This window comes from Ranitomeya variabilis, chromosome 2 (assembly GCF_051348905.1).
Source record: "Ranitomeya variabilis isolate aRanVar5 chromosome 2, aRanVar5.hap1, whole genome shotgun sequence".
Classification (NCBI taxonomy): Eukaryota; Metazoa; Chordata; class Amphibia; order Anura; family Dendrobatidae; genus Ranitomeya; species Ranitomeya variabilis.
Window position 1 is genome coordinate 1,085,780,571 of NC_135233.1, and position 19,992 is coordinate 1,085,800,562.

The 19,992-nt window shown below is 44.5% G+C and overlaps 1 protein-coding gene across 1 annotated transcript; it reads right to left on the bottom strand.

Moving 5' to 3' along the window:
- Positions 1–12,707: 12,707 nt before the first annotated feature.
- Positions 12,708–14,852, bottom strand: LOC143810221 (interleukin-17F-like). The gene is made up of 3 exons (XM_077293091.1): positions 14,673–14,852; positions 13,875–14,077; positions 12,708–13,061 (listed from the first exon to the last, which is right to left on the bottom strand). Exons 1-3 carry the CDS (start codon positions 14,697–14,699, stop codon positions 12,818–12,820), a joined length of 474 nt encoding a protein of 157 aa, XP_077149206.1. The 5' UTR covers positions 14,700–14,852; the 3' UTR covers positions 12,708–12,817.
- Positions 14,853–19,992: the final 5,140 nt, after the last annotated feature.

A 19,992-nucleotide genomic window follows, 5' to 3' on the forward strand; every position in this document is an offset into this window, starting at 1 on the left:
ACATATACCACCCTCAGCGCACATTTCACCACACATACACCAACCTCGCCACATAAAAGTTGAAACAAAAAAGTCGCCGCTCAAAACTCGCCACGCGCAAAACTCTCCACATGCAAAACTCGCCACACGTGCAAAACTCACCTCATGGAAAACTCGCCACACGCAAAACTTGCACACGCGGAAAAATTGCCACATGCACAAAAGTTGCAACACATGCAAAAGTTGCCTCACACAAAACTTGCACATACTCAAAAGGCACCACACATAAAACTCGCCACGCGCAAAACTCGCCATGCGCAAAACTTGCTGCACACAACTTGCTACACTAACCTGTCACATGCAACTCGACACACAAAAAGTTGCTACACGCATGTCGCCACACAAAACTCATCTCATAAAAGTCGCTACATGCATGTCGCCACAGGCAACTCAACACACACAACTTGACACACGAAACTCGCCCTAAAACACACACAAGTCTGGTATTATCCTTCAAAAATAAAAATCTGATTAATAAGCTGAAAAACTACAAGAGCAACAAATGTACCATATAGGAATCCGGCAACTGTCAGTCACATGACCAGTCTATTATGTGTATGTGTGAGCTAATATATACTGCCAGGGGGTGGGCTTACTGTTGGCTGGGGATTTATCAGGCTGCCAATTTAGCTTACAAGTACTGAGGTAAAAATACTGACCAAATAACGTGTGAACGAGGTCTAATACAGGAGGAGATGACATACAGATATATACTATATACAGGAGGAGATGACATACAGGTATATACTATTTACAGGGGAGATGACACACAGGTATATACTATATGCAGGAGGAGATGACACACAGATATATACTATATACAGGAGAGATGACACACAGGTATATACTATATAGAGGAGGAGATGACATACAGGTACATACTACATACAGCAGGAGATGACATACAGGTATATACTATATACAGAAGGAGATGACACACAGGTATATACTATATACAGGAGCAGATTACCTACAGGTATATAGTATATACAGGAGGAGATGACATACAGGTATATAGTATATACAGGAGGAGATGACATACAGGTATATGCTATGTATAGGGGGAGATGACATACAGGTATATGCTATGTATAGGAGGAGATGACATACAGGTATATACTATATATAGGAGGAGATGACATACAGGTATATACTATATATAGGGGAGATGACACAGGTATATACTATATACAGGAGGAGATTACATACAGGTATATACTATATATAGGAGGAGATGACATACAGGTTATATACTATATACAGGGGAGATGACACACAGCAGGTATATACTATATACAGGGGAGATGACATACAGGTATATACTATATACAGGAGATGACATACAGGTGTATACTATATATAAGGGAGATGACAAACATGTATATACTGAGGTGAAAATGAGAGGTGTGAGGTGAAAATGAAAAGGTGTGAGTGCAAAATGAGAGGAGTGAGGGAAAATAGTGGAGTGATCGGAAAATGACAGATGTGAGGTCGAAATGACAAGTGTTAGGGGGGAATGAGAGGAGTGAGGGGGAAAATAAGAGGAGTGAGGGGGAAAATGAGAGGTGTGAGGGAGAAAATGAGAGATGTGAGGGGGAAAATGAAAGATGTGATGGGGAAAATGAGAGGCGTGATGGGAAAATAAGAGAAGTGAGGTGCTATAACTAACCACAGATATTTACTATGCCCAGGCAACGCCGGGCTCTTCAGCTAGCTTAGATTTACAATCTCCATGCTTTTCTCATGGTCAACTTTATGTGGCTTGTTCAAGAGTTGGAACAGCCAAAAATCTGTTTGGCTTTACACCTGAAGGAAAAACTAAGAATGTCGTTTATCAAAAGGCTCTCGAATAAGTAGTAGAAGATTACTTCACATTACTTGGCCAATTTAGTTAAATCTGTGTGGAATATCTCTGGTGTTGAAATATATGTTGTAAAATGCTTCTATTAGCTTAGTTTTTGCCTTTTAATAATTACATTTCTATCTATTTGTTTTGTAGTTTTTTTGTGCAGAATAAATTTTTGTTAACACATTCTATTTTGCTAACAGCAGTTATTACCCCGGGCGAAGCCGGGTAGTACAGCTAGTATATATATATATATATATATATATATATATATATATATATATATATATATATATATATATATATATATATATCTAATATATAAAGCTGAATGTGTGTATGTATGTGTGTATGTATGTCCGGGATTGGCATCTGAACCGTCGCAGCTACAGCCACAAAATTTTGCACAGTCACACGTCTGGACCCCGAGAGCATCATAGGCTATGTTGTGAGGCGAAATTTTAACCCCGCGCGTTCCAATTCGCCAAACAATTTTGCCCCTATCTACATAATGGGGAAACAGTGAAAGGAAAAGTGTTGGAGGCAAATTGACAGCTGCCAGATGTGAACAAGGGGGACTTATAGAGTGAGAGCGAAGGCGCCAAAGAGTATATGCCATACAGTTGCTAAGGTGGGGCCCCGACATGGTATACTCACCACACACGGGGATATGAACACACACACAAAATGTGCCACACACTACCACGTGCTTGAACACATATACCACCCTCAGCGCACATTTCACCACACATACACCAACCTCGCCACATAAAAGTCGAAATACAAAAGTCATACAGGAGGAGATGACATACAGGTATATACTATATACAGGAGGAGATGACACATGTATATACTATATACAGGAGGAGATGACATACAGGTATTTACTATATAAAAGAGGAGATGACACATAGGTATATTGAGGAGGAGATGACATACAGAAGGTATATACTATATACAGCTTAGATGACATACAGGTATATACTATATACAGGAGATGACATACAGGTATATACTATATACAGAAGAGATGACATACAGGTATATACTATATACAGGAGGAGATGACATACAGCAGGTATATACTATATACAGCGGAGATGACATACAGGTATATACTATATATAGGAGATGACATACAGGTGTATACTATATATAAGGGAGAGGATAAATATGTATATACTGAGGGGAGAATGAGAGGTGTGAGGTGAAAATGAGAGGCGTGAGGTGAAAATGAGAGGTGTGAGGTGAAAATGCAAAGGTGTGAGTGCAAAATGAGAGGAGTGAGGGAAAATAGTGGAGTGATCGGAAAATGACAGATGTGAGGTCGAAATGACAAGTGTTAGGGGGGATTGAGAAGAGTGAGGGGGAAAATGAGAGGTGTAAGGGAGAAAATGAGAGATGTGAGGGGGAATATGAGAGGCGTGATGGGAAAATAAGTGAAGTGAGGTGCTATAACTAGTAACCACAGATATTTATTATGCCCAGGCAACGTTGGGCTCTTCAGCTAGTACAAAATAAGATAAGAGGGTGAAGGACCGAAAAAGATGGTTCTACACCAAATAAGTATGAATATATTGAGAGAAAAGGGCTTGGGTGACCACAAATAACAAATAAGTATATAGATAAAAAACAAATTTTATTGAGTTAACATTAAAAACAAATGATCATAAAATTTGCCATATATGATGAATGATGAAGACCTTGAACATAATCACAAATACACAATGGTCAGTGTGGCAGAGGAATGATATATAGTTTAGAAGATATAAACTATTCATCGTGTCACAGACCAAGTGTTAAGCATCAAATTAAAGAACAGTCATAAGGTCTTTTCCCAAAGTGCAGTGTGGTGCCCGATGTCCCCACGCACGTTTCGGCTACCAAGCCTTCTTTTGGGTGGAGTGACTGGCATGGGAGTACAGCATCCAGCATCATTACATATGTACATGTGGCCAATGGAGTTTAATAAAGCAAGATGGTTCATATGAGGGATATGCATCGCCCCAGAGTCCTGGTCGTTGCAGTACTGACGCTCCGCCGCTAAGGGGGGTGATGGTACGTCTGATGGCACTTAAGGAGTTCACCTGACCAGGTATCACAGTCACACATTACACTTCACACTCCGGCCACCAGGGGGAGCAAAGGGTTCTATGTATTAGGCCACTCCTCACAATCTGGTAAAACTGGGTGCTGGATAGGAAGTTAGGGAGAAGCTGACTGGGTTTTGCCCAGGCAACACCTAGTGAGAGAAGAGCGTTGCTTGGGAAGATTCAGGGGGGTCTCTGTCAGGGGTGGGATCCTGACAGAGGTCTAGCGAAAAGGACAGATCGTTACGGAGCCGCGCCTGCACTTCATTGCGGCGGTATCTTAAGAAAGGATAAGAAGCGAGGTTTATTGTGGAGAAGTGAGAAACGAGATCACAGCACAAAGGCGAGAGAACCAGTAGGAGTCATGCCCCGAGATCGGCAACATCCTACTGAGGCGTGTAGCCGGTGGCCGGAACGCCGAGGAAGTATTGGGCTCCAAGCATTACTTCAAACCAACGGCAGGGCAGTTAACTTTAGGTTGGCTGCCTCACCTAAATCACCTAATGAAGACAACGGAGGCAATTGTGGGAGAGGGGCGTCTCTAGGGTCCCTCTAAAATAGCTCCAGGCCTACCCCGTCATACGGGTGCATCCTATCCATATCATCTGGGGGACGGAGAAAAAAGAACAGAAACATATAAGACAGTTGTGAGGACTATCCCGTGGTGCTCAGCAGGGAAGTACTACAACACCCAGGCGCTAGTAGGAAGGCTTCTGATTTCCACATGCAAAGGGAACTCTGGATGTGCCTTCGGACCGGCCGGTCTCAGCCAGCCCTGTTAGCAGTGCTCTGGATTGTAGATGCCGAAGCCTTCAGTAAAGAGGTAAAGAGACTGCAACCCTGTGTCCTCGTTATTTACTGCGACCTACACCACCACCTACACCTTTTATTGGGCGCCCCTTAGCAGGACCACGGACTGGGTCGGGCCACCGTGACATCCTCAGAACTGATAGACCCGGTACCGAGTACCCCGCCGTCCTGCGGTTGGTGGCTGCTCCAGATATGTACCGCCAGTGTTAATTGGCGCATGAGGATGCTCACTGCCCGTCCGTCACCCACACCCACCGAAGTGTCATGAGGACATCCTGATCACGTGACTCAAATCCATGCCCATATGCATTACGTGAGAGGACCCCGGACCAGGAGGCCTGGATGCTGCCATGGAGACGCAACTGAGGGTGAGAGCAAGGGGAAGGTGGGCCAGCATGCGCACCACTGGTAGAGGAGGAGGTCATAGCATCATAGGATCCCATGGTTACTGACCATTTTCCACAGGGAAGGGATGTGTCATGATCTGATCAGTGAGGAAGCATGATTATATGTAAAAAATATGATTAATTGCATACAATGGAAACGTCCCTAAATATGGACGATCAGAACAAATGTATAATAAATGTGGGTGAACTATGGAAATAAAGTGATAGTGCATGACAAGAAAAGATACAGCATATATCAGAAAACATGTAATATAGAATAAAGTGATAGTATGTAAGAAGATGAACCGGTTCGGGGGTACCTCTCTGGCACCGGTTCCCGAACTATCGGGACTGTCACCATTGTTGCACGGGGGAGAGCTTCCTGGCCTGGAGCGACCCTTGCACTTGTCAGCAGGGGACAGGTCGGAGATAAAAGGACTACGCGCGGGAGAAAAGCAGGAGTTCTGGCAGGAAGGCATAGTGCACAGCAGGGTGAGGTACAGGCCTTTGTTGTGGGGCATCCTGTAAGCGCAGGCCCACCTAGCGCAACCCCTGTAATTGTGTCCACTGCTCGTGGACATCAGACAGCGACTCTCCCTACGTTCCCCGTGCCGGGAGGTTACTCACACGTGGGACCTGTGACTGCTGCATGCATGCGGCCTAGCCGTGTACCAGTGACTGAGCCAGTATATGCCGATCCCTCCCCCGCCTGTGCTGCGGAGCAGAGCCACGCTCTGGCGATACCGTATAAAGAACTGAGACCAGTACAAGCAAATCGCGGGTACGGGAACCCGCCTAGTGTAACAAGGACTCTCCATCTGCATCAAGGGACCGGACCTCCGTCTAACCAGGACAACCCTGAGACATCTCGTGCCCCTGTTGTCGATGCCACCTTTGGAAACCGAGACGCTGCAATCAAGAAGCCAACAGACTGATAAGATGTACTCTACTTCCCCCTTCCTGAACATACGCCTTACACCTGTTTTACCCCATTCTCCCCTCCAACATCCATATAGTTATATCCTTTACCTCCCATATCTATTCCCTCCCTGCCTGGAGTGTTCAACTGTTAATACATTTGTTAACTCTTGAGCTGCCTCCTGTCCGTGACGACATCCCAATCTCTGCAAGTCTACAAGTGCATGATAAGAAAAATACAGCATGTGTATATATATATATATATATATATATATATATATATATATATATATATATATATATATATATATATATATATATATATATATATATATATAAAAAGTATATGATTGGTATTGTATTGCAAAATATATACTGTACCTACATCTACCATAAAATGCAAACTTTGCAACTAAAGTGACAATGCATGTTGAATGAGATACGACATGGATCGGAAAACAGATATGAGAAAGGGGACACATTATAAACGGTATGCATATGCACACAGATGTAAGAGATGAAGTAAATAAACATAATAAGATAATACAATGCATGCATAAGGACATCGGGCACCACACTGCACTTTGGAAAATGACCTTATGACTGTTCTTTAATTTGATGCTTAACCCTTAGTCTGCCACACTATGAATGCCTAATATCCTATATAGATTTACTCTTAGCATAATAATTATGCCATATATCATTCCTCTGCCACACTGATCATTGTGTACACTTTTTATTTGCATTTATGTTAGTTCAATACCTTCATCATTCATGGCTAATTGTATGATCATTTGCTTTTAATGTTAACTCAATAAAAATCATTTTTTACCTATATACTTATTCATTATTTACGGTCACCCACTCCCTTTTCTCGTGATATGCATCTGGTGTGTGTCTCCCTAGTCTCCACTCCTTGGTTGTCTAAGGAACTGTGACCTTTGCTGCCAATATTGTCAGATGGGAATTTTTTCAATTTTTCTTCAACTAGGGACTTCTGGTACTGCAACATTTTATTAGACCTCTCCACCATGGAAAAGAAAGATGGAAAGTTATCCTTGTAGCGTGGGTCTAGAAGTGTGTCCAGTCAGTAATTAGTGTTGGCCAAAATGCGTACAATGCAAGGATCATGGGAAAGGCAGTGGATCATAAAATCAGCCATGTGTGCCAGATTGCCAACAACCAAGACTTTCCTGTTCCACTAGGAAGATGACTGTCCATCTTGTCCTCCTCGTCTTCAGGCCATGCTGAACAAATGGGATGAAGGTGGTTTAGGTAGTTCTGTCTGTAGTGCAGGCAACCAGCTCCTGTTCCACCTCTTCCTCATTATCACCGAATCCGCGCTGAGAAGATGAGATAAGGCTGGGCTGTGTAGCATCACCCTGTATAGTTTCTTGCTCCATCTCAATTTGCTCTGCCTGCAAAGTCTTCTCTTTAATTGTGAGCACCGCACGTTTCAGTAGACAGAAAGCGGCATTGTTACGCCAATTATGGTGCCATCGCTGCTCAACCTCTTGGTCAAGTCCTTAATGTTTTGGAAAACCACACAGATGTCAGACATCCATGCCCATTCATCAGCTCTTACGTGCGGAGGCTGACCGGAACACCAACGGGCATGATGTAGCTGGTATTCAACTACTGCCCTCTGTTGCTCAAAAAGTCTTGCCAACATATGTAAGGTTGAGTTAAAACGTGTGGTGACATCGCATACCAGTCAGTGAGCTAGAAGTTTCAAACGCTGCTGCAGCAGAATCATTAAATTGAGCACGTGGGCCAGGCATAGCACATGTGCAAGGATGCCAAGCTTCAGAGCCGCCACCAGGTTGCAGCAATTCCCATGCATGACCATGCCTGAATGTGGTTCAGGGGTGAAAACCACAGATCTGTCACCTAAGCAGATTAGTTTCAGCAGAGCCTGTAACCGCTTGCCCGAGGCAGTGCTCCAGTGCTTCCAGTTTGCAAATGATGTTGACTAGTGATGAGCGAGTATACTCGTTGGTCGGGTTTTCCCAAGCACGCTCGGGTGGTCTCCGAGTATTTGTTAGTGTTCGGAGATTTAGTTTTCATCACGACAGCTGAATGATTTACAGCTACTAGCCAGCCTGAGTACATGTGGGGGTTGCCTGGTTTCTAGGGAATCCCCATACATGTTCAAGCTGTATAGTAGCCGCAAATCATGCTGCTGAGGCAATGAAAACTTAATCTCCGAGCAGTTACAAATACTCGGAGACCACCCGAGCGTGATCGGGAAAACCCGAGCAACGAGTACACTCGCTCATCAGTAATGTTGACGTTTCAGAGATGGAGGGTGAGGAGGAGGAAGAGGAGGTGCAAGAACTGCTGTAAAACATGAGGGAAACCAAGATTGAACCAGGGCCCGCAATCCATGCTGTTGGTAGCACGTCTTCCGTCCCAAGGTCCAACCGGGTCCCAGCTTCTACATTGTCCACCCAGTGTGCCATAAGGGAAATGTAGCATCCCTTGCCACAAGCACTTGTTCATGTGTCGATGGTTAAGTGAACCTTCCCAGTAACTGCGTTGCCTCGAAACACAGACAGCCACCTCATGCCCTCTCCCACTCCCACCTACTAACACTTTCTCTGCTCCTCCTTACTGCAGGCGATATCTATCCAAATCCTGGTCCTCCTCATCACATCCCCACAGTCACTTCTACCTTTCATCCATGATCCATCACAAATTTCTGCAACCTTTCTAACCCTTTACACATTCACCCAGGCCCTGCTCATCCCAGTCTCTTTAACAGGAGCTCTATATAACGCTTGCTCTGTCTACAACAAACTTTCATACATCCACGATCTTTTCATTACAAACTCTCCTTCCTTGGCATCGCTGAAACCTGCCTCACCCCTCTGAACCAATCTCTCCAGCTGCACTTTCTTATGGTGGATTCCATCTTTCTCATACACACAACACACAAGCAACAAGCATGGTGGAGTAGTTGTGTTTTAACTGTTGTGTTGTATTCAAATGTCTGGCTACTGACCCCCATCTGATGTACTGAAGAGCTGAGAATCCCAGCAGAGTTGAGACAAAAGATATAATATCTGTGATTGAAGATTAAGACAATGCAGGGACAAAAATCTGAGGTGTAAGTGAAGTGTAACCAGCGGAAGGCCACAGGTTTGAACCTGGTAGTGAAGAGATGCAGTCATCAGAGACTGTCCTGTAAATAAGTTTCTGTGGAGTGTAAGCAATTGTATCTTGAGTATAAGTTATATTTTCTGCTGGTTAATAGACTGTGTTGTACCATGCTTTTATGCAGCCATAAGAACGGAATCCCCGTTACTTGAGCCAAACTGCATACGTTTTTAAAGATGTATAAATGCATTGCCAGAGCACTAATTGTGCAAATATTTTTGTTGGTTATGGCTATTAAACTGCAGTGCACACTTTGTAACACCCCAGGTAACCTTTTGTTACAGTGATGTTGCCTTCCTTTCAGGGAGGGTGATGTCACGCCTGGAGGCAAGGAGGATTCCCTTTAACAGGTAATACACCTACATGCAACACATTCTGACTCCAGGCCAGAAGGGGGATCTCTGAACCCAGTTTCAGGGGAGCTTTCCCCCAGATACATATATTCTGGCTTGGAGGAGGAGTTAGAGCGTTCAGTCAGAGAGTGAGTTGGAGTGGAACCAGAGAGAGGAGAGCTGAGGCCGTGCAGACAGAGTTCTGCAGCTCCAGGCTGGAAGGGGAAATAGATTGGTAGCATTGATAGCAAGTGTGAGAGGTGAGAAGCACAGGCGGATAAAGGAGATGGAAGGGAGCTATGGCTGCGCTCCTTCTAAGCTGAAGCGCAGAAACCGGGCACCGGGAGCCCCAGCTGTGTAGTACTTCACATCCAGCAGCAGAACCGGAAGGCAGGAGATTTTAAATCATCTGTCCACACCTACACCCGAAGATGCAGCAATACACAGAGCCCGGGTCGTGATAGAGACCCTGTAAAAAGGCTCGCTTTGCCCACCATACGGGTACTGTCCCAGGACAGGAGAGAAAGGACCTTGACAAAAGCCACAGGCAGCAAGGGACTCACCATAAAGCTTACAAACCTCACCTGGGAGAGGGATCCATCATTGTCTCCAAGCCAACCGGACCACACCAACACCTCTTGCTGGTACCCTGGACTGAGGCTGTCTACCATCAGTAAACCAGGTAAAGAGACTGCAACCCAGTATCCTCTGTTTATTTCCGGCACCACACCATCCTTGCAAAACACATCGGGAGCCCTGGGGACCCAGTTTCACCTGTGGGAAGCGATACCATCTTTGCTGCAGTACCATCACCCCCAGAGGACCCCTTTTACCAGCGTCGGTCACTCCTGACCGAGTACCACAGGTGGCGTCACGAACATTTCTTATTTTACAAACTTTATTCAAACCCCTTTAAAGACTGTTCCTTTAAAATGGGCGCTCAGGGCCACGGAGGAAGTCACCGCCGCCGTGACACATTCCTTTAAGTACTGGACCCGGCACCGAGTACCCCATGGCCCTGGCGGGTGTTCCAACTTCATGTCTCCCCTTCCTGATGCTGTTGATTGCCCACCCACCTAGACAGCTCTTCAGTGCCCCTCCTCCCTGCCGCTACTGAACTGGCACACTGCTCAGTAGAAACTTCAGCTGTCAAGCACTCTGGGTGGGTAGACAGAGACTAAAAACACTTGGATTCATGAGATCTCTCATTCTTTATCTGGGCTCATAAAATGCCAATTGTCAAGGATACACAGCCGGGGGAGTAACGCAATTCCCACCACTCTTAACACTTTGTCATAGATGACACCAGAGAGATCACCAAGATCCCACCGCTGCCACGAACTGGCCAGGGGAACGCAACTCCAATCGTCAAGACAATTACTCAGTTGACGAGTGACAAGACTGCGGCTGCTTCCACTATTCATAGAATCATAGAATGATAGAGTTGGAAGGGACCTCCTGGGTCATCTGGTTCAACCCCCTGCTCAAAGTAGGATTCACTAAATCATCCCAGACAGATGTCTGTCCAGCCTCTGTTTGAAAACTTCCATGGAAGAAGAAGTCACCACCTCTCGTGGCAGCCTGTTCCACTCATTGATCACCCTAACTGTCAAAACGTTTTTTCTAATATCCCATTCAGTTTCATCCCATTGCTTCTAGTCTTTCCATGTGCAAATGAGAATTAAGATGATCCTTCTACAATGTGACAGCCCTTGAGTTATTTGTAGACAGCTATTAAGTCTCCTCTCAGTCTTAAATTAAGAGCAAGTCTATTTGCAATTTCTCATGGTGGGATTAGAACCATGGACTCCCCTGCTGCGAAGCACCAGTGCTTTCCACTGGGCTACCGTGCTTGGTTATTGGAGAACTAACAGTGAGCGTATGGTACATATATTGTACCTCTGATTCCCAAGCTTGGAACATATGTACTGTAAATAACCCCCTTATGGTCACTGACAGCTCTACAATAATAAAAGAACTACTAGCTGCCACCACTAATCGTTTATGCAGGCTGATTTGACACCTGTTACAGGCATTATGTGACTTCAGGGGTGCGGTTTACAGAACAAGAGGAACAGGGTTATTAAGCTTATATATTTAATCCAGAAAGATAGGCATTGTTCATATAAGTATACAAAGATGATACAAAATAGGAACAAACAATACGATAAATAAAATCACAAAAAATAAAAAGGTATAGCGAAAGAGAATTACTAAACATAGTCATGGAAATGGCTTAGAGCTTAGTAGAGGGATATGGACAGAAGCAAAGGACTTCCAAGGACTGACAAATGACCCAGTCCCAAATAATGCTTTTTAGTAGCTCAAAGTTACGCCCAAAAACCTCCGCTCATGTGGGGGCGGATTGTGGGATGTGATGGGTCTGTTAGAATTTTAGAAGATCCCCAACTTACAGGATATACAGGATACCTTTGCCCCTGACGTTTTCAGGTGGTAGATATTGCCGATGTTTTTCTTATCATGATTTTTTGGTTAAATTGAGATAAAAATGGCCTGGTTCACATAATCTGTCAGACTGTTATTAAATTGGAGGGGTTCTAGTCACCCCATGGCAAGGTGAGTGAATGCATCCTGTTCGTCCCTTTGCTACGACACCAAAAATATCTCTCTTGTCCAGTTTTGCTTTGATGAGAGGAAGAGTTAACTTTGTGTAAATTAATGTTTATTTTGGTATCTGATTTCCAGAATTGATTTTCCTGTCTTAATTACCTGGACACTGCAGTGGGCCGCAGCTTCAATGGAGCTGAAGTGTTTGCCATCTCTCATTTGCCATCTTTAAAATAGACCCTCTATTCTCTAGCTATAATTAGGTTTCTCTCTTTCCCATATATTTCATGTGAAGGGTGTCATATCCCTCCTTGGAGATGTTTTATGGATTTAAATTTTTCTTTGTGACACAAATATTTAAGGGGCATTTTTTTTTTACAAACCCATTCAGTAACCAGTCCACACTTGGTCTTTATACCTTACGTTTTATTATTGTTCTTTTGCACATAAGAATAAATACATTATATCACAGGGCAATTCCACATAAAAGTATAAATATATAAATACAAAAAATGTATAAATTAAATATCGGTTAAGAATTTACAACCAGAATACTTAACCAGTGCTATGTAAATTTTTTTGTCAAAATTTGCATAAAACTTGCCACATATGATAAACACGATAGATGTGTGTCTTCGAGGATTTCTCTAGTGCCGGAGCTGGAGTCTCTCATCCTTTTAGCTGCTCATGGATGACGAGTCGTGCACAGGTGCAGCCCACGGTCACCATCTTTTTCTCCAGTTTGAAGACGGGGACGCATCCTTTTATCTCACGGTGAAGGACGGAGATCTCTTGTCTAATGGGGACAGAATTTAGGTTGGGAACCACATTTCCGTTGGCATCCATGCATTCGGCCATCTCACACTTGGCTTCGGCAATGACGATAGGTTGGCGGTTCATATCTCTGTCATAGCTAAGGGAAGAAAAATAATAAACAGAGATTTAACTTTAGCTAAACTACAATATATACAATATATGTAGAGGAACAATAAATGGGCTGCTAGATTCCAACCAATGGCTTGGATCATGCGGCTGACATGGGATCCCTGGGGAAAGGGGGCAGGATAGGTTGGCTCTGTTACGGGATCTGACGTAGGGATCGCTTCTCTATAAATCACACCCAAAAGAGTGCAAGGGACTGACTCAAGGGGCCAACAAGCACAATATCCCCCTATGTAAGTATTACCAAACGCCATGGCCCCGTCACCACTATTATCCCTCCTGATTAAAGGAACACCTTCGTCGCTACATTGTGGACTAGTAATCTCCTAAAATAAAGTGAGTTTTTCCAATAATCTAGAGCTCTCATTGGGCACTTGCTCTTGTTGAAGGGACCCAAGAAATGTAAACTTGGTATATTATGCAAAAAATCTTGGTTTACAGCTTTTGAAAGTTATTGACCTAGAGATTTATGGATCCCTATCATGCGATAAAACCTTTTTCTGGTATGTGGTTCCCCTTTATATGGAATATCAGATCTCTGGCAATACTATCATATTTTTTTGCTCAAGTATACGCTGTTTATATTACTACTTCTCAGTTATCCCTCAATAAGCGGGGGCGGGGCTCCTGGAATAGCTCTAGGGCTGTATGAATGCTGGTTACACCCCTGCTTAGTGCAATATTTTTCTATTGTTGCTGCCTGTGCTCATGTATCACAATATGTAACATAACATTACATCTTCCATATAAAGCCTATCTGATGATATTGGGGAACGCGCATTACCTGTACTCCCAAGGAGAGGTGGAGCGCTTATTCACATCCCCACTCATGAGCATGGAGTCCTGTCCTGTCAAGTTCAGGCTGACTTTCACTGTAGTCGGGAGCTTCGTGATGGGAGGACAGCCTCCTTTCTTGAGATGATGAAGATCCAGACACTGGACGGACATCAAGGTGGTGACTCCGAGGAGGAGCAAAAGGGCTGAGAACTGAATGTGAGAAGAAAATTAGGTTACAATGTGCGGTATATTTACATGAATTTAATTCAATGCACTGATTATGAGAATGACTAAGATAGAGAGACAGATAGATAGATAGATAGATAGATAGATAGATAATAGATAGATAGATAGATAGATAGATAGATAGATATAAATAATAGATAGATAATAGATAGATAGATTATAAATAATAGATAGATAATAGATACATAGATAAAGGATAAATAATAGATAATAGATACATAGATAGACAGTAAAAAAAAATATTCTGTTGAAAATTTTATTTGGGTACATTGTGTATTAATCAAAAATAAGAAAAATAATATATAATAAAAAGCGGTAATGCTAAAAATGTCACTAAATAATAATAATAATAAAATAGCCATAACTTATCAATGATATATAATAAAATATAAGACATAAAATAGCAATAAACTATAATAGTATAAATAATAGTGTTTATATTAATATATTAAAGAATAATCTAAATAATAGAAAATCATATAGATGTTATTAAGATTAAAAAAAATAATAAAATTAAATCTAGCATCAATTTTTTAACAAACAAATTTGGGATTCTTACCTTGCAGGGTGCAGTCAGGATGTCCATGGTGCTGCTGTACTCTGCTCTCCGGCTGTTGCTGGGCTGGAGCAGGTGATTGCTGTGAGCTGCTCGATCTACCCCTCTACATTATATACAGAGCATGCCACTGAGATCTGGTTCAGCCTGTGGTTTCAGTGTGGAGCGGTTTCCTTTGTGACATTTTTGCACTAAACCAGGTTGGTGTCAAGTAGGAAAGTGTTATCAGAAATCATAGATGGTGATAAGCTTCCTGAGCTGGAATCTGCTGATATTTAACCACCTCAGGGAGTCCAGTGCGAGGACTTCAGTAACAGATTTGCATATTGACACTACGTCACAGTGGAAGCAGGTTGTGGTTTTCTGTAATGAGGCTTTCTACTTACTGATGTGCTGTGTGTCTGGCCGCACGTCAGGTGGTTCTATGTATCACTATTTCTGATGCCACCTGACATCTCATTCTGTCTGTATTTGATTATCCAATTTCCAGAAATATCAGTTAGGCTGGAGTCACGCACAGCATATATAAAAAAAAAAGGTCAGTTTTACACGGACGAGAACCGCAGAAATGTTCCCTGAGCAGTGATCCATATGTCATCCATGTGCAATGCGAGGATGCGACTTTCTCACATGTAAGCATCCGTGTGACATCCGTATGACATCTGTATGGCGAGATATTCTCGCCGGCTTGCAAAATGGACATATAATGGATCCATGGCCTCAAATACTCGTGAAAACATATATACAGTATATATATATATATATATATATATATATATATATATGTTTACATGTCAGTGAGACACACATATATATTTATATTTCATATATAGTTAGATAGCAGAATAGCCGGTGATTCAATTGTCGGCTTTTGTTAAATCATTACCGAACCCGAGAGGATGTGAGACATGGTTTACATACAGTAAACCATTGCATATCCATTAGATTTTTATATGTCCCTCACTAATAAAGTTAGTAGTCTGTGTGTGTGTGTGTGTGTGTGTGTGTGTGTGTGTGTGTGTGTGTGTGTGTGTGTGTGTGTGTGTGTGTGTGTGTGTAAAATTTTGGAGATGTAAGTGTTAAATTAAAGAATTAATTCACGGAAAAACTGGCGTGGGCTCCCATGCAATTTCCTCCGCCAGAGAGGGAAAGCTAGTGATTGGGGGAAGATATTAATAGTCTAGAGAGGGACCATGGTTATTGCCCCCCCGGCTAAAAACATCTGCCCCCAGCCACCCCAGAAAAGGCACATCTGGAAGCTGATTGGCCTCTCTCTTCCCACTGCACTGTAGAATTGGCATATGGGGTAATAAGGGGTTAATGTCACCTTGCTATTGTAAGTGACATCAAGCCTGGTTAATAATGGAGAGGTGTCAATAAGACACCTATCCATTATTAATCCAATAATATGAAAGGGTTAAAAATGCACACGCATATTAAGAATAAAGTATTTTAATGAAATAATGAAACACACAGGTTTAATATCTTTATTGCACGCTCAATCCAACCGAATCCTCGTTCTCCTGTAAAATCCTCATTCCTCGTTCTCCTGTAAAATATTCCAAAATAAAAAAGCAACAATATCCCATACCTGTCCGCCGTACAGTCAAGTCCCACACAGTAATCCGTATCTGTGGGTATTTACATTTTACAACCGGGAGCGCTGCTAATGCGGCTGTAAACGACTGGGGAATGAATGAAATGCAGAGTGGAGCTTCGGTGACTAGCGGTGACGTCACCGAAGCTGCGCACCCTGGCGGCATGAACTCAAATGAACTCTTCAGCCTGGGAAAATGCAATCAGGGGGCCCTCACTCTAATTTTAGAGGACCAGCAGCCAGTACTCAGTAAGCATTTTTGGAGGGCCAGCAGCCGGCTATGTTTTGCATAGCCATATATTTCAATATAATTTATCCACCTGAGGTGGGCAAACTTTCTTTTAAGTCTTAATACTGTAAAATGTGAAACTTTGAGGGCCAGTGGCTGGACCTCACAATATTTAAAGGGACAGCAGGCGGCCTCACTATTTATAGATGGCAAGCAGGCATCTTGTAGACAGATGAGACCAAGATAGTTTTTTGGTAAAGCTCATCTTTCTCCTGCTTAATGTAAATGGAATGAGGCCTAAAAATAAAAGAAGAAGACAGGTGTTACAGTCAAATATGGTGGAGGTTCAAAGAAATTTAGGGGTTGTTTTGCTGCTTCTGATCCTGGGTGCCTTGATTGTGTGCAAGGCATCATAACTAGAGATGGACGAACCCATGGACTTCACCAGGAAGTCTGTGTTACTGTTCAAGCTCGGCCCCCCGAACACCTGGTGTTTCTTGAGAGACAGTGGTAAAATAATTAAGGCCGGTCAGACAGTCGCATGGAAACCATGGCTGTCTGATTAGCGGTAATGATTTACCACCAATCAGGGGCAGTGTTTGCTGCACTGTCATGCACATGACAGCATGGCAAAGGCTGGATATTCAGGCCTTTCATCAGTGGCGTAACTACAAAGTTATGGGCCCCGGTGCGAACTTCCAAATGGGGCCCCCCCCTACCCCCCCTACCCCCCATACCCCCCCCACCTTCCCCCGCCTCCGCAACCCCCCCACCTTCCCCCGCCCCGCTTCCCCTAGATACGCCTCGGACTGTTGCAGGAATCTCCTGCACTGCAACATGGTGTTGGGTGCCAGCACAGCCCGCACAGTGGTATATAGAGCACAGCCCGCACAGTGGTATATCCAGCACAGCCCGCACAGTGGTATATAGAGCACAGCCCGCACAGTGGTATATCCAGCACAGCCCGCACAGTGTTATATACAGCAGAGCCCGCACAGTGGTATATAGAGCACAGCCCGCACAGTGGTATATACAGCAGAGCCCGCACAGTGGTATATCCAGCACAGACCGCACAGTGGTATATCCAGCACAGACCGCACAGTGGTATATCCAGCACAGACCGCACAGTGGTATATCCAGCACAGCCCTCACAGTGGTATATCCAGCACAGCCCGCACAGGGGTATATACAGCACAGCCCGCACAGGGGTATATACAGCACAGCCCGCACAGGGGTATATACAGCACAGCCCGCACAGGGGTATATCCAGCACAGCCCGCACAGTGGTATATAGAGCACAGCCCGCACAGTGGTATATACAGCAGAGCCCGCACAGTGGTATATACAGCAGAGCCCGCACAGTGGTATATACAGCAGAGTCCGCACAGTGGTATATACAGCAGAGTCCGCACAGTGGTATATACAGCAGAGCCCGCACAGTGGTATATAGAGCACAGTCCGCACAGTGGTATATACAGCACAGCCCGCACAGTGGTATATACAGCACAGCCCGCACAGTGGTATATACAGCACAGCCCGCACAGTGGTATATACAGCACAGCCTGCAGTGGTATATAGAGCACAGCCCGCACAGTGGTATATAGAGCACAGCCCGCACAGTGGTATATAGAGCACAGCCCGCACAGTGTTATATACAGCAGAGCCCGCACAGTGGTATATACAGCACAGCCAGCACAGTGTTATATACAGCAGAGCCCGCACAGTGGTATATAGAGCACAGCCCGCACAGGGGTATATAGAGCACAGCCCGCACAGTGGTATATACAGCAGAGCCCGCACAGTGGTATATACAGCAGAGCCCGCACAGTGGTATATACAGCAGAGCCCGCACAGTGGTATATACAGCAGAGCCCGCACAGGGATATATACAGCACAGCCCCCACAGGGGTATATACAGCAGAGCCCGCACAGGGATATATACAGCACAGCCCCCACAGGGGTATATACAGCAGAGCCCGCACAGGGATATATAAAGCACAGCCCACATCTCATCTCCCCCCCCCCCCCCCCCGATAATGGCCCCACAGTCCGGTTAAAAAGAAAAAAAAAAAAAACTCTCCTCACCTTTCCTTTTGCCCGCGCTGCTCCTGGCGGCTGCAGTCTGCCCAGGACACTGCAGGTGCGCGATGATATGACGTCATCGCGCACCCGCAGTGTACTGTCAGAGGCAGAGCGGGGAATGATGGGAGAGGAAGCGTCAGATGACGCTCTCTCCTCCCATCATTGCATTGAACTATACCGGTGTCATAGACGCCGGTATAGTTAAATGCGGCGGCGGCGGCGGCAATGGGGGGGTTCCGGGGGAGGAACAGTGCAGCGGCCCACTACTGGCATCGGCTCTTCTGGCATTTGCCAGAAGTGCCCGATGGCCAGCCTGGCCCTGCTCAGACCTGCCGGCCCGGGGCCCCTGACCTGCGGGGCCCGGTCGCAATGGCGACCGCTGCGACCGCGGTAGTTACGCCCCTGCCTTTCATACAAGTGAATGAGGTAAAGATTCAGGAAGTGTGCTGGTACACGAACCCGAACTTTTCTTAACTGCTCGGCGAAACCTGCCAGACCCCATGACCCAGACTAGGTCATGGGACTTCTAGCATGGCAATGACCCCAAACATACTTAATAAAGCACCCAAAAATAGATGGAAACAAAGCACTTGAGAGTTCAGAAGTGGTAATTCCAGCTCCAGTAGCGTAAAGCATCCCACCATTACCTCTTACATACAGATCCTAGAGCGAAACAGTGGATGGACACAATAAATCAGATAATTTTGCCTGCTTTTATGAATTTCTGAGTGCAGAACACCACAAAAAACATGAATCAGTCAAAGAGTCTATGGAAAAAAGCAGTAGCAAGGCTTAGAAATTACAAATCCATAATCCCTGACTAGATGCCTGTCACACGCTATACCCACTCCAACACCTCAACATAGACAAATTGCAGATAATCACCACCACCAAGAGTGGACCACTCACCATCTTTTCAAGAACTGCAAAGATGTCAGACATCCATGCACACTCATCAGCTCTTATGTGCAGAGGCTGACCAGAATAATGACATGCATGGTGTATCTAGTATTCAACTACTGCCCTCTGCTGCTCACAAAGCCTTTCCAAAGTATGCAACATTGAGTCCCAATGCGTGGTGACATTGCACACCAGTTGGGGAGCTGGAAGTTGCAAACACTGCTGCTGCATTGCCAAGGCGGTATAGCTGTACTGCAGAAATTGGCAAACATGTGGCATACTTTCACAAGACGCTCAAGCAGATCTAGGTAGGTCTGAGCCACTAAGGTAAACGTGGGCCAGGCATGGTACAGGTGTGAGGTTGCCAAGCTTCAGAGCCACCACCAGGTTATGTCCATTTCCACACATGAGCATGCCTGGTTGTAGGTTCACAAATGAGAGCCACAGATTAATTTGGTCTGTTGGACCTTTCAACAACCTTGCACAGCGGTGTGTGGTTTGTCACCTAAACAGAT

Coding starts and splice junctions, on each gene's coding strand:
- LOC143810221 (XM_077293091.1), bottom strand. CDS start 14,699: ATGGACATCCTGACTGCACCCTGCAAG. Junction 14,078..14,672: donor TCCTGACTGCACCCTGCAAG/GTAAGAATCCCA, acceptor TCTCACATTCAG/TTCTCAGCCCTTTTGCTCCT. Junction 13,062..13,874: donor ACCTCTCCTTGGGAGTACAG/GTAATGCGCGTT, acceptor TTCTTCCCTTAG/CTATGACAGAGATATGAACC.